The 15,507-nt window shown below is 40.1% G+C and overlaps 1 protein-coding gene across 18 annotated transcripts in view; it reads left to right on the top strand.

Annotated features, from left to right (window-relative positions):
- Positions 1 to 15,507, top strand: part of Dtnb (dystrobrevin beta) — a 234,482-nt gene that overhangs the window by 182,948 nt on the left and 36,027 nt on the right. For all 18 annotated transcript variants that reach the window (XM_058578414.1, XM_058578416.1, XM_058578412.1 and 15 more), the window contains 4 exons: positions 2,921 to 3,008; positions 11,611 to 11,696; positions 12,481 to 12,594; positions 14,342 to 14,438. In XM_058578414.1, the coding sequence (XP_058434397.1) occupies positions 2,921 to 3,008; positions 11,611 to 11,696; positions 12,481 to 12,594; positions 14,342 to 14,438 (385 nt within the window). The remainder of the gene's footprint in view (positions 1 to 2,920; positions 3,009 to 11,610; positions 11,697 to 12,480; positions 12,595 to 14,341; positions 14,439 to 15,507) is intronic.

Genomic DNA, 15,507 nt, shown 5'->3' with positions numbered 1-15,507 from the left:
CCTATTGTAAGAGAAAATCATAATATATAAACTATGTATATAATAGGTAGAACATTAAATTTGATCCAAGTTTTCCCCATAGCATGCATGGCTCCTTGGGAAGGTCCTTTGACCTCACTCATCATCCCCCATTTTAACAGGAATAAATTAGTAGTCATTGGGGGAAACGTACACTTGAAAAGGACTGTTTTTACTATGGTATGCCACACTATTTCCCATGATTTTTTTTTTTGTATGACTAAGAAGCATTGTGATTTGGGGGCATTTTCCTCTCTCAAAAGCCATAGAAGATCTAGGATCCACTGGAGTCCCAGTTGGGTCCAAAGGGGCTTATTCTGTGGAAGGGGAAGTAAGGCTGATAATTGCACGCTGAGTACAGAGAACATCTTCTTGTCCAACACCTGATTTCTGTGCACTCATTCCAGCCTCTTGGTTTTTGGAAATTGAGTTGTTTTACCCCAGGCAGGAAAAATTACTTTTTATCAGTAAGGGCAGTTGTCTAGGATGCTTAAAGATGCCACAGTAAAATAGCAACAGGATGTTGGCAGAGACAGCTGTCTGATATTTCAGCCCACAAACGTTTATGGTAGGTTTTGCCAAGGTGTTCAAGTCCCGAGGCTTAGGTCCTAGACTCCCTGAGCAAAAATTGGTGGCCTGTGGTCCTGGGAGAACATGATGAGTAGTGAATGCTGCATCTCTTCTTGATTTATAGTCTGAGGAACTGAGCCTCATAGTTCATTGAAGAAGTCAGGCATTTCCTGGCTAATTCTGAAAATGTAAGTCAAACAGAAGAGTAAGGAACCTTTGTAATTACCATCAAATAATTTTCATTGACCTTAAAACTTCTCATTAGCTGAGTGGTACATACTTGTAATCCCAGCAACATGGGAGGCTAAGACAGGAGGATCATAAGTTCAAGGCCAGTCTCAGCAAATTAGCAAGGCCCTCAGTAACTTACTGAGATGCTGTCTCAAAATAAAAAATAAAAAGGGCTGGGGATAAAGACAGACTTTTAAAAAGGGGCCTGGGGACCACCTCTCAGTTCAATTCCCAGTAACAACAAGAATAAAATATTCTCATTAACACACAGTTCTAGTTTCTGTCTAGAAAACATAGCCAATTAAAGCAGTCTTATCATCCATGCTTGTGTGTAAATGGCACGTAAGATTAACCTTCCTACAGAGATGGAGTGTGATAGAGGAAAAGGAGCTTCTGTGCCAGAGAGCCTTGCCATATTACAGAGGTCCCACTCTTAGGCTGCCATTCCCTCTGTAATGTCATTTCACTTGTTTTGTTAATCATTCATTTTTGTTTTTTAATTAAAAGATACAGTTTTTGCTGGGCATGGTGATGTAAACCCATAATCCCAGCCACTCAGGAGGCTGAGGCTATAGGATCCCAAGTTCAAGGCCAGCCTTGGCAACTTAGTAAGACCCTTTTTCAAAATAAAATATTTTTTGAAAAAGTGAGGGCTGGGGATGTAGCTCAGTGGGAGAGCACTGCTGAGTTCATTCCACAATACTGCAATAAGTCAATAAATAAAACACACAGCTCTCTTGTTTCTGACAAAACACCTTTAAGGCACAAATATGGTAGTTCAACTCAGACTATGGGGTCTTGACCCTGAAATATTACAGCCAACTGAGTAACATGAACATTCACACACCTAAAACTTTGTAAAACATTGATAGGGGTTATAGCCAGAAGACTTAAAACATGTTTAAAAAAAAAAAATCTATCCTAGAGGAAAGACTAAATTAAGGTTAAATTGGCCACAGAAATAGAAACATAGAAAGTTTTTGTTTTGTTTTTTTTTTTAAATAGAAAAAATGCAGTTGCTTCTATGCAAGAAAAAGTCAGGACTCCCTTTCTTGATTTAACCTGGACCTTCCCAGCATCCCCATAGTCATTGTAACAAGGTTGGGGGAGTGTTGAACTCATATCTTTAAATTCTTAAATATTACTTGTCATGCCGCCAAATTCTGATCAAGAGGTTTGGAAACTTCATGAAACTAGGGCCAAAGTAGAGACAAGCCACAGAAACCTTCACTGGTCAGTCATCATTGTCACTTTTGTCCTAAAGCTTCTTCCAGTCTTAAAGATAATTATGTGGATACAGTTCCTGTTTGTTTTTTATTTGGAGACGGGGTTTTGTTAAATTGCTGAGGCTGGCCTTGTACTTGCGATCCTCCTGCCTCAACCTCCCAAGTTGCTGGGATTACAGGTGTGTACCACCATGCCTGACAGAGTCCCTGTTAATCTAGGACTGGGCTGGTATGAGTAAACAACAGCTTACTAAAATAAAAAAGTCAACCATTTACATAGGACTAACCTACTCAAGAACCCTTCTTTCATTTAGTTGCCTAATCTAAGGGCTAAAGTTGTAGAATAAGCATAGTAAAATAAGAGAGAGGCATTAAAAGGGAATGTTGAATACCATGGATTCTTCTCCGGCTTTACAGTAGTTTGGTTGGCTCCAACCGGGGTTCCCCACTTTTGCTCAGCCATGTCAAGTATGCTTTTTCTCAGTTCTTTCTTTTTTCATGATATTCTAGTTTTCTCTTGGTCTTTTTGAATTCAAGATCTAGGTCTAAAAAGTCATGAATTTTTCCCAACATTTGGTTAGAAATCCCTAACTCAGAACTTGTTGAGTACCCTGTCTTAGCCCTTCATTCAAAAAGAAGTGTCCCTTTGATGGTGCGGGAGAGTGTGGTATACGCTGGGGAAGAGTGACACGTGCAGCTTCACATCTCTGAGTCCCCTTTTGTCTCAGGAGACCATTATTGCCTGCGATCCAGGCCTGCATTTCTTTTGTTATTATTCTGAATTATAAGCTTTTCTCCTGTGTCTTCTTTTTAAGGATGGAACAACAATTGGGGGTGCTTAATAGACACCTGTTGAATTTTTATCTCATTGGCAGTGTCCTGGAAAGTCCTAGCCGGCTGGATGAGGAGCACCGACTCATAGCCCGCTATGCTGCCCGACTGGCTGCAGAAGCAGGAAACACGGTGAGTAATTTCTACCACCCAGCAGTGTGGTAGAAATTAGCATTGATTAATGTACACATTGTGTAGGGGAATGTAAACGTGAAACAAGAGAGAAATTACCCCAGGGACAGAAGCAGGGAGGATGTTTGGGGGGAGATTGAAGAAACCTATAATGTCTTCTACAGTGTTCTCTTTCTTAAAAAAAAAAAAAAGGCACCAAGAAGAGAAAATCAAAGTTGAGTTCTTTAAAAAGATCAATAAAATCAATAAACTCAACAATTCTGATTAAGCAAAAACACAAATGACCAGTCTCAGGAATGAAAGAAGGATTATCACTACAGATCTTACACTAAAACGGTGATAAAGGAAATTATGAACAACTTTTGCCAATAAAATTGACAACTTATATGAAATAGACAAAGTTCTTAAAAGACAAACAAAACCAAATAGCTCTATGTCTGTTAAAGAAATTTTATGTAATTTATTTATTTTAGAGATTTTTTTTTTTTTAGAGAGAGAGAGAGAGAGAGAGAGAGAGAATTTTTTTTTTAATATTTATTTTTTAGTTTTCGTCAGACACAACATCTTTGTATGTGGTGCTGAGGATCAAACCCGGGCCGCACTCATGCTAGGCGAGCGCGCTACCCCTTAAGCCACATCCCCAGCCCAAGAAATTGAATTTATAATTAACTTTCCACCAAGAAAATCCCCAGCCCTGATGGCTTAACTGTTTACTGCTATCATGCTAAAAGAAGAAATAAGATTATCTTAGTGCATCCTCTGTCTGAAGGCAGGAAGGAAGATTTTCCAGGTCATTCTGTCAGGCCACTGATACCAAACAATGTAAGGCCATTACAAAAAAAGAAAACTGCTGACTAAATTCTCTCATAAACACAGTGCAAAAAAATCATTAACAAAATATTAGCAAATTGAATCCAGCAAGATGTATAAAGGATAATACTCCATGATCAAGTGAGATTCATCCTAGGAATGCAAATTTATATTGAGCCTGGCCCACTGAAGCATCGTTTCCTTGGAGAAGGAATGGTATAAAAGACAGCTTTATGCAGCACAGAGATGAGAAAATCTCTAAATTTCCTCCTGCAAAGTATTGGCAATTAGTTTTTCTACAACAATAATAGAACAATTTCTTTATAAAGGAAAAGAAAACTTATTTTGTTTTTTTGTTTGTTTGTTTTGGTACTGAGGATTGAACCCAGGGGCACCTAACCACTGAGCCACATCCCCAGCCCTTTTTTATTTTTTATTTTGAGACAGAGTCTTACTGAGTTGCTTAGGGCTTCACTAAGTTCCTGAGGCTGGCCTCAAACTTGCAATCCTCCTACCTTAGCCTCCCAAGATGCTGGATTATAGGCCTGTACCACCACAACTGGTCAAAACCCCTTATTTTCAAATAAAATATCTGATTACATCCAGTGCTGCAAGATGTTTGTGATAAAACTTTTACGAATTTTCTCCACGAATAAAAGACAATTGAATATCTTGAACATACTGAAAGAAACAAGCTTAGCTGTCAACATGAGAAATAGATGCTTTCTGACAAGGACTGGAAAGGTCCCTGTAACATGCTAAAAGAATAGTACAAATAATTAACACTTATTGAATATTTATTATGTGCCAGTCATTATTCTCAGTGTTTTGCATATGTCTTAGCTAATTTATTATTCAGAATAATCTTGTGAGGAAACTAAGCCTGAGAGAGATAAAGAAACTACCCATGTTGCATAGTTTTAAATGGTAATCCAGGAGGAAGGGAATTAAACCTAGAAGCAAAAAAGGAGATGATAGGAGGGACGATCTGAAACCCAAACCACAGACTTTCTAAGTGTTAACCAGGTGCAGGGGATGGAATATGGCCCAGTGGAGTGTTTAAACGAATGTAAGTCCTGAAGTTTGAGGCTGCAGGACCAGAGTGCAGGAACAGCACTGGAATGAAGCCAGGCAGGACAGCTCACCCAGGAGCAGGTCATACAAACACAGTCTGTCAGGTTAACAAGGCGTGCCACTTTATGCTTTCATAGGAAAATAGAGTTGCAAAAGCTGCAGATGGAAATTCTTGATTTGTTTCTCCCCAAGGAAGTAATTTTAAAATTTCTTCTTCCAAATCTTTCAAATTTCCTCTTCCAAAGATTTCCAAATCCTCTTCCCAAGAAGCTAGAAACAGGTTGCATGTCTGACTCTTAACAGGAAAGGTTAGTGAAACAGAACTAAATAGAAAAAAGCCTGGGGAAAAAGAAAAGTACAATGAGGTAAGTTAAACCTTACACCTGTCTTCAGTCATTCCCAACCACTAGTTTAGAAATTAAAAATATATAGATAAATTTGTTGAGATGGGCTACACCGATTGAATTTTAGTAATTTAGTATGTGTAATGCCGTTAAATAGCCTTGTTGACCTCACATCGTGCTTTTAAAGTGTTGTAAATAAAAACTGCAAAGCCATTTGACCCTGAGGTCCCCGTACTCCCTAACTTTGAACCAAGATAAGGCTGTTTACACCTGGTAGTTCCTGATACCAGTTCTCTAATTCTTGTGAAATGGTTGTTAGGATGGGGAGGGTGAGTACTGCCTCTGGTGCCTTTCGCTCTGTGTTTGTTTTGCCATGTGCAATGATCTCACAAGTATTGGGCCTCTCAGGAAGGATTCCTCCTGACTGGATTTCTGTTAAACAGAAGACTCCTAATCCTCTAATCTCAACAACTATACAAGTGCTTTGCATAAAGTGGGTGTACTGCTCAAAAGAATTTATTTATAGCCTGCCAGATAAGCTTTGTATTGATTTTTTTCAAAGACCTTTTTCAAAGAGAGCCAGTTAGATCATTTGAGCAGTCAGCAAAGCACCCTGTAGAGTGCCTCCCTATCAGCCCAGGGACTTGTCCCCAAACGCCCAACATGCCCACTCAGGCTGACCGACCCTTGAAGAAAGACATTTTAGGCTGCTTAGATGAACCAGGAGAGCTCATTTTTCTTTTTTCTCAAATACTAAATTCCTTTTTAACAAAGTTGGAAAACAAAACAAAAAACTGTAATGTGGCGACTGAGGTTACAGCTTAGCAGAAGAGCACTTGCCTCACACATGTGAGGCACTGGGTCTAATCCCTATCACCACATAAAAATAAATAAAATAAAGATATTGTGTCCATCTTTTAAAAAAACTGTAATGTGCAATAAATCATAGTAATAACAGCAGATTCTCCAAGTTTCATCACAAAGGTCACCAGAGTTAGATTTAAATCATATATTTGTTTACCTTGGGGCTGGGGATATAGCTCAGTTGGTAGAGTGCTTGCCTTGCATGCATAAGGCCCTGAGTTCAATCCCCAGCACCACTGGATTACAACCCCCTTTTTGGAAAGTGTTAATTAAAACTCACTGTGGGAAATTTAGGAGGAAATTGACAGGAAGGATAAACCATCACCCATTGTCATACTCCCTCATATTTAAAACTTTTATTTATTCTTCATTCATTCATTTATTCATTTATTTTTGGTACCAAAGATTGAACCCAGGGGCACTTTACCACTGAGCTACATCCCCAGCCCATTTTATTTCATTTATTTATTATTTTGTGGTGCTGGGGATTAAACACAGGCCCTTGTGCATGCAAGGCAGGGACTCTACCAACTGAACTATATCCCCAGCCCTATTTTTTTATTTTTTATTTTTTGATACAGGTTCTTGCTAAATTGCTTAGAGCCTTGCTAAATGTTGAGACTGGCCTGGAACTTGTGATCCTCCTGCTTTAGCCTCCCAAGCTACTGGGATTACAGGCATGCACTACCACACCCTGCTCATTTAAAACATCTGTGCTAGGCTTTTCCGGGTATCCCAGCCTTCATAGCCCCACTATCTGAGCTGCTGCAGGCACATACCATCTTGGGAACATCCTCATGGCTTCTTAGAATTAGAGATTAACAGTATCCATGCAGTGTTTTGCACACATTTTAAAAATAGGCATTGTCAGCCCTGGCTACATATTACATTTGTATATGAAACATTTAATAAATATAGAGATCCTTGGCTTTGCCTCACACTTACTGAATGAGAACCTCTAGGATTAGGGCTCATCGATCTTTATTGAAAAGAAGGAAGAAGAGTCAAGTTCAGTCTTCTGATTAACAGTTAGCTATAACCACTGTCTTAAACAACATTATTGGGTTTTTGAGAGCTATTAATAATCCGCAGCCCTTCAGTTAGTCTCTGTGAGTTTGGATGGTGGGCAGACTGCCGTGCAGTGTAAAGACAATCTAAGAGGTTTCTTTAGGACTCATCCTGCCAGTTTCATAAAGATGAGAGCCTTTGTCTCTTTTACGAGTCTGCAGAAATGCACACCACTGGATTACAACTTGCCGGATCACCAGGTTACGGGGTCTCTACCACAAGGACCATACCTAGTCCTAGTCACCTCCCAAAGGTCCCATGAACAGTTTCTACCCCTTCAGCACCTCAGTGTGGGGATGAAATTTCAGCTTAGGAAGCGTGGGGATGTTCACACCATGGCAGCCTGGCTTGTTTATATTTTCACTGATTAAAATAAGCCCTTGTTAGATCCTGAAAATGGGGTGAGGGATTTCTCCCTGTTGGTGCACCCAGCTGGAGGAGCCCAGCCCTACACCCTGTTTCTTCATATTTTTTAGTAGTAGTGCTTTCTGGAGGCAAAGAAGTACCTAGTTAACAATCTCTATAGATAATGACTTCATTCCCACGCTGACCCTCCATTGTGGAAGATGCCTCAGCTTCACTGTCGGACACTCAAAACTGGAAGGATTCTTTAGTCATTTGTTGTTGTCTTCATAAGAAGCAAATTCCTGTAGCGCTTATTTCCTCAACTATATGTACCCTGTAACTCTTGTTTTCAGAAATTATAACAAGAAAGAAAGGGAAGGAAGAGAAGGAAGGGAAGGAGGAAGGAAGGAAGGAAGGAAATTGCAACCCTATTATTTATTGCTAGATTCAGTCTCAAAACAAGGCATTTTTCTGAGGGTCAGCTTGGGCTGTCACAGATTGATTACAATATGGAAAATTTACTCAGCTGGCTGCTGGTCCATGTTTCTTTGGAAGAAGAAGGATCATCTTTTAAAAAAGAAAATTCTTTTGTAATTTGGTCAAAATTCTCCCACCCAGATTTGCTCTGCTGTTTTGGTGTGTATTTAGAAAACACAGTATGAAAAGAGTTACTTATTAAATCCTTAACTCTAGGTAGGAACAAGGTAACAACGTTTCTGCTGCTGTAGGCCATGTTTCAGGCAGAACCAAGAGTGTGAGTGAGGCCTGGCCACCACAGGGCTCTCAGTGAGGGGAAACCTCACGTCCTTGTCCCTTTTCCCCTTTCTTGATAATTGGCTACTGTATTCTCCAAGACCGTAACAAGGGTCAGAAACATCAGTCGATATGCAAATTAAACCCACATGAGTTTTCCAAAGCAGATACACAGATGGCTAATAAGCACCAAAAAAAAGTATGCTCAGGCTATAGTCATTAAGAAAATGCAGAGTGATTCCATAGACCTACTCCACACCCACAGGGTGACTAGTCAAAATGGTAGACAGTACCCCCTGTTGGCAAGGATTTTGAAAAAAATGGAAATGTCATACACTGCTGGTGAGAGTAAACAATGTGGCCAGTTTGGAAAACAGTTTGGCAGTTTCCCAAAAGGCAATTACCATAAGACCCGCAATTCCACTCCTCTATATTACTCAAGAGAAAGAAAACTTAATTTGTACACAGATATTCATAGCAGCATTGTTCAAAACAGCCAAAAAGAGGAAACAACTCAAAAGTTCATCAGCTGTTGAATAGATAAAACATCTATATTTTACTTATATTATTCAGCCATGGAAAGTAATGAAGTGAAACTGGGAGTGTGGCTCAGTGGTAGCACTTGCTTAGATGTGTGTGGCACTGGGTTCTATCCCTAGCACCGCATAAAAACAAATGTGTCCATCTTCAACTAAAAAAATAATAAAAAGAAGAAAAGGAATGAAGTACTGATACATGGTAGAACATGGATGAACCTTGAAAATTTTTGTTAAATGAAAGAAGCCAGATATATATGAAATAATTAGAATAAATAAAACCAAAGAGACAGAAAGCAGAATGGTGTCTGTTGGGAACGGGAGGAATAGGGAATGGCTACTAACGAGCACAGAGTTTCTTTTGGGGACTTAGGTTTGTGAAACGGTTTTACACAAGTCATAAATTCACTAAAAACTGCTGCATTGTACACTTTAAAAGAGTAGATTTTGTAGAATGTAAATTGTATCTCAGTTTAAAAAAAAACAAAAACTCACAATTGGGAATTTCACATCCACTAGGATGATTAAAAGCAAAAGGACAATACCAAGTGTTGGTATAGGTGAGAGAAATTGGAACCCCCAATCATTATCATTGGGACTGTACCATAATGCATCCACTTTGGAAAACAGTTGACAGTTCTCAAATATTTTTAAGTATACCATTACCATTTAACTCAGTGGGGCTGGTGATATAGCTCAGTTGGTAGAGTGCTTGCCTCGAATGCACAAGGCCCTAGTAGGGTTCAATCCCCAGCACCACAAAAAAAAAAGAGTGAGAGACATATAACTCAGCAATTCACAACAATGCATTTATTCAAGAGAAATTGAAACATTGATATAGAGTTATAAGTGAAAGCTCATACAGCTTCCTTTGTAATAGCCAAAGCTGGAAACAGTGAATACTACTCAGGAACAAAAAGAATAAAAAAGGAACTACTGGTTCATGAAGCAATACAGATGAACTTCAAAAACCCCATATTAGCTAGACACAGTGGCACATGCTTGGGAGGCTGAGGCAGGAGGATCCCAACTTCAAGACCAGCCTCAGCAACTTAGCTGACACCCTGTCTCAAAAAATAAATAAATAAATAAAAAGGGCTGAGGAGGTGGCTCAGTGGTAAAGCAACCCTGGGTTCAAACCCTCCCCACCACCCTCTTCCACCAAATAAAAAAGGAAAGAAACAAACATGTTATTGGTTAAAGAAGGATGGCTGGCGCTGCCAGTGGGGAAACATCTAGTTCCTCTAGGGCACCCCAGCTATAGACCACTTTTGCTAAAATATGGTATCTCTTAGATAGGGAAATGCAGCCCCCTGGTAAACGTGCTGCTACAATAAAACTTAAAGGATGGGGCTGGTGATATAGCTCAGTTGACAGAATGCTTGCCTTTCATGCACAAATCCCTGGGTTCAATCCCTAGCATCCCCCACCCCCCAAAAAATGGATAGAAAACTTCAAGGATTACATAAATCTATGTACCAGTAACTGATGCTCACATGTAAGAGTTTTTCCAAGGTATTTCCACCGAAAAGGCATTACCGTTGCATGGAAGTTATGGTGTCTTTAAGCCAGTTTATCTCGTACCAGCAGCATATACCCCATTATTCTTTGTCTTTAGTAACAGTTGATATTTTCATTCTTTTTAACTACTCTATTAGATGTGAAATGCCATTTGTGGGTTTAATTTACATTTTCCTGATTATGAATAATAGCTGAGAATAGTTTCTCATCTGTGAAATGTCTGAGTATATCTTTTACCCATTTTTCTACCAGGTTATTTGTCCTTCACATTTTTCTTACATTTATTTATTTATTTTTTAAAATCTTTTTAATATTTATTTTTTAGTTTTCGGCGGACACAACATCTTTGTATGTGGTGCTGAGGATCGAACCCAGGCCGCACGCATGCCACGCGAGCGCGCTCCGCTTGAGCTACATCCCCAGCCCCTTTCTTACATTTATTATAAAAGTTTTAAAACATTCAAAAAGGCTCAAAGAGTAGTATGGTGAATTTTTTCATACTTTCAGCCTAAATTACATGATTGTTAATATTTTACCATGTTTTTTACTTGACCACTTCAATATAAGTTGCGTATGTCCTAATTATGTCTCCTGAATACTTCAGCATACATTGCCTAAGAATAGAGATATTTTCCTTGTATTCAAAATGTCATTGACACACCTAAGAAAATAAGCAATAATTTAATCATTTAAAAAAACTCATGTTGGGTCTGGGGTTGTAGCTCTGTGGTAGAGTGCTTGCCTAGCACATGTGAGGCACTGGGGTTCACTCCTCAGCACCACATAAAAATAAATAAAGGTATAGGGAAAAAAAGCTCATGTTAAGTGAAAACCAGAATTAAAACCTACATGTTGTATGATTCCATTTATATGAATTTTCTAGAAAAGGCAAAACCAGCCAGAAAGCCCATCAGTGGCTGCCTGTGGTTGGGGTGGGAGTGGTGGTTGAAGACTATCATGAAGGAATATTTTGTGGTGATGGAAAATGTTCTAAAACTGGACTGTGGTTGTTGGCTGCAAAACCATTTGAATTTACTAAGACTCATTGAATTGTATACTTAAAATGGGTGAATTTTATGGTATGTAAATTGTGGTAGAGCGTTTGCCTAGCACGTGCAAGACGCTGGGTTCTATCCTCAGCACCACGTTAAAATAAAGGTATTGTGTCCGACTACAACTAAAAAATAATTAAAAAAAAAAAAAACACAACAGTTTCTAAGAAATCAAGTCAGTCTCAGACCCTAGGTACATTTGAATCAGGAAAAAACAGCTCTCTACCTCCTCTAGACTCGTCCTCCTGCTGATGTGAGCTTTAACTTTGATGCCAACAAACAGCAGAGACAACTTATTGCAGAACTGGAAAACAAGAACAGGTAAGATGCATAAATCAAGCCCATTTCTCAAGTCCAGGATTAGCACATGTGTATCTGGTTCTCATCTTTCTCACAGATTAGATGGCTTCCGACCACACAGGAAGATCCCACCCCAGCGCACAGAGGCTGGCTGAAGCCCAGGGAATGCCCTGGACCCTCGTGTACATCTGCATGCTGTTGATTCTGGCTGTGCAAAGTGCTTCTCTCCTGTGCTCCCTGAATTCTTTCTCCGGATCCCCTCCCACACCAGTGTGACCCCTTCCTGGATTCCTTTCTCCACTCTGCTTCCCTGCAGAATTTTGCTCTGTGTGGTCATCTTGTCCTGGCCCATTGCACTGCATGTGACTGGTCTCTGGGTTAGGAAAAAACGCTTCAAAGGCATAAAGACCTGACAGCAGGCTACTGTGCACTGACTGGTAGAAACCAGGGCAGAGACTGGACCTAGAGTCACACGCATGGCTTCAGGAGAAAAGGGTCAGGGGCTGGAGACCTGAAAACCTGCATAGGGACCTGCATGAGGAGGTTGCAAGGAGTCTTTTTCCTTCCCCCAGAGAGGAGCAGGGTAAATAAAGCATTCTGATTGTCATTTCCCTTCCCTGGAGATTTTGCAAGTTATTGGGAAGAGTGTTTTTCTGACTTTTCCATCACAAAGGTCTGTTTCACATTTTGGTCATGTGGAAGCAATCAGAATAAGACACTGTGAGGGTTAAAAGTTCTAACAGGAAAAAGTGAAGGAGAGCTGAGAAGCACCAGGCAGCTGTCTTTCTTTCATCCTCCTCTCTAGAGAGATCCTGCAAGAGATCCAGCGTCTCCGTCTGGAGCACGAGCAGGCTTCCCAGCCCACTCCTGAGAAGGCCCAGCAGAACCCCACGTTGCTGGCTGAGCTGCGGTTGCTGAGGTAGGCAGTGAGACTGCTCTTCTGTCCCCACGCTATAATCTACAGTGGAAACAAACTAGTGAATTAGAATCTCTTGCCATGTAGGTAGGCAGTCCCGTTAGAAAAACCTGCCCAGGAGGTCCATTATTGATCACGCTGAGAATTCAGCCATCAATACAGAACTGGTAAATACCAGTTGATCTCCTTAAATTCCCAGGACAAGCTGGGCAGTGTCTGTACTTCTGGGATTATTTTAAAATGACTGTTGTACTGCCATCCTCCTCTTCTCTTGCTGAGTTGTCTGGCTTTAGAGATTCTGGCTGGGCATCCCGCTTTCCCTTTCCTGTGAGTAATTCTCCTGGCTCTTCATAGAGCAGGAGAAGGATGCTTCCAGTGCACCTCAGCGGAGATGTGAAACCACAGGAGCCTCCCTTATACCTTGACTATGTATGGTACCTTCTCACTTCTACAAAAATATAGAGTGTCTCTTAAGATTGAGAAGCTAGACATAGGATCAGCATGGGAGCAGAGAGCAAGGTCAGCTTCGAGTTTGATGCTCTTTTGGAGGGAATGAAGAACGTGACCTAGGATCTTGTTTCCTTTCTACCTTAGAAACAGTGTGTACCCTCCTGTGAGTAGAGACTTTAGAGGAACCATTGATTCCCACCCAAACTCTCAATTCCCAAATAGCAGTTCTTTTCTGTTAGGTTGTAGCATTGACATTCCGCAATCAATTTCTAATGTTTTGTCATCTGGGATTCTGTGTAGCTGAATACCTTTTTTTTTTTTTTTTAATTCTTCCTTTGGTTTAGGTCACTTAGCCTCTTAACCATGATTTCTTCTCCTAGAGAATGGAGATTATTGTTTTTGCATAGGTATCCTATTGTTAAAATTTGTATCCTCAATAATTAGTAATAAAGAATTGAAACTATGCAGGTGAGAATCATTAGAGGTATATAGAGTCCCATCTCCTAAAAATTCATTTTAGTTTCTAAATGTAGTCAGGTGGAAATTTTGGTTGCTCTGTGTTCACTCTGCCATATTTGGGATATTAGTGAGATTTGAGTGATACTGGGAAGGATGGGGAAACGAGTGTTGACTCCAGCAGAGAATTATATAATATGTAATATACATCTTTTTCCTTCCCTAGTTCAGTTCAGGCACAAGTAACTATTTCTATATCTAGAAAAGCAAAAACTGTCCTCCTGGCATCTAACTGTTGCTGGAAATGGGATTATTATTAAAGTGTTCAGTGCTAAGCTGGAAGGATCTGAAAAATGTGCATTTGGTTGGCTGAGTCCAGGAGTGTTCATAAGGCAGCAAAAAGCAGGAATTTATGTAAGTCCAAAGGGATTTTCAAGCTTGAGAAATCAGGAATGTTTGACTTTGTAAGATGCTTCTGTATCATGAAGAAGGGAGGACACTTGGGTAGTGTTCAGAAGACACTGGGCCTCCATCCGACACGGAAACCAACACCAACAGAGTGAACACAAAGGCGCAACTTTGAGACCACCAGAACACTTGGAATTTCTTTAGGATTTTGGTATAGAAAATAATCTCTCAGAATTACTAACCATGAAATTGGTAAATTCATCAACAATAATATTGAGAACTTTAATTCACTGGAAGACACATAAAGGGCAGGTTTAATTTGTTAATATTTGACATCCTTTGGATTCTGATCAATGTATATAAATCCAGGAACTGCCAATTCTCAGCTAGGTTAATACAACAGTTTTGTTCCCGGTGGACTCTTCCTCTAATGCAGGCAAAGGAAAGACGAGCTGGAGCAGAGGATGTCGGCACTACAGGAAAGCAGGCGGGAGCTCATGGTCCAGCTGGAGGGGCTGATGAAGCTGCTGAAGGTAAGCAGAGGGGCCCCTCTGGGCTTCTCCTCCTACCAGTCTTCTGCTTTACCTCCCACCACAGTCGCAGCTGCGACCGCCCTTGGTGTCAGAATAGCATGGAGGCTAAAAGGCTTGGCTGCCAGGCCTAGAACCTGTGTTCAGGCAAATCTCCACAAATTAGGTATAAAAGTTATCAAAATTGGTTCAAAGCTTGATTATAAAAAGTCAATAACTGGAGCGGCCGGGCATTTTGATCAATGTATATAAATCCAGGAACTGCCAATTCTCAGCTAGGTTAATACAACAAAGTTTTGTTCCCGGTGGAGAAATCAGAAATTATAATCCTAGCTGCTTGGGAAGCTGAGATGAACATCTCAAGTGAGAGGCCAGCCTGGACAACTTACTAAGTCTCAAATTCAACCTTTCTCAAAATAAAAAATAAATAAAAAGTCTGAAGGTGTGATTCAGTGGTGGAGCTCTTGCAGAGCATGCATGAGGTCCCGGGTTTAATCCCCAGTACTATAAAAGACAAAAAAAAAAAAAAAAAGGCTGGGGTTGTGGCTCAGTGGTAGAGCACTTCCTTGCATCTGTGAGGCACTGGGTTTGATTCTCAGCACTGCATATAAATAAATGAATAAAATAAAGGTTCATCAACAATGAAAAAAATTTAGTAACTGGAAATAGGGTAATGTTCTTGAATAGTTGCTTTTATAAACAAACAAGGATGTTTATAAATAGGGTATTAGCTATGTATAAAGGAATATTTCTCAACTGAAGTTTCTCTTAAGATAATTTTTCAGATATTCCACCTAAATCCTTAATGAATGTCATGTCCAATTTAATTAGTAGTATGGAAGCAAACTGTATCAGAGTGATTTTAGAGAAACAAAACCAACAGGAAATATAGACTTATAGAAGAGGGGGTTTATTATAGGAATTGGCTCACTCAATTATGGAGGCAGAGAAGTCCCATGATATGCTCTCTGTGTACACAGTGGTATAATCCAGCATGGGTCCCAAGGCCTAAGAACCAGGGGATATGATGGTGTAGCCCCCAGACTAGGGAGTGTGTTGGAGGAGTGGGTAT

Source organism: Marmota monax, unplaced genomic scaffold, assembly GCF_021218885.2.
Source record: "Marmota monax isolate L192 unplaced genomic scaffold, Marmota_monax_Labrador192_F-V1.1 WCK01_AAM20220418_F8-fsc00010, whole genome shotgun sequence".
NCBI lineage: Eukaryota > Metazoa > Chordata > Mammalia > Rodentia > Sciuridae > Marmota > Marmota monax.
Note: the sequence above shows the minus strand (reverse complement) of the source record. Positions and strands in the feature narration are given on the sequence as shown.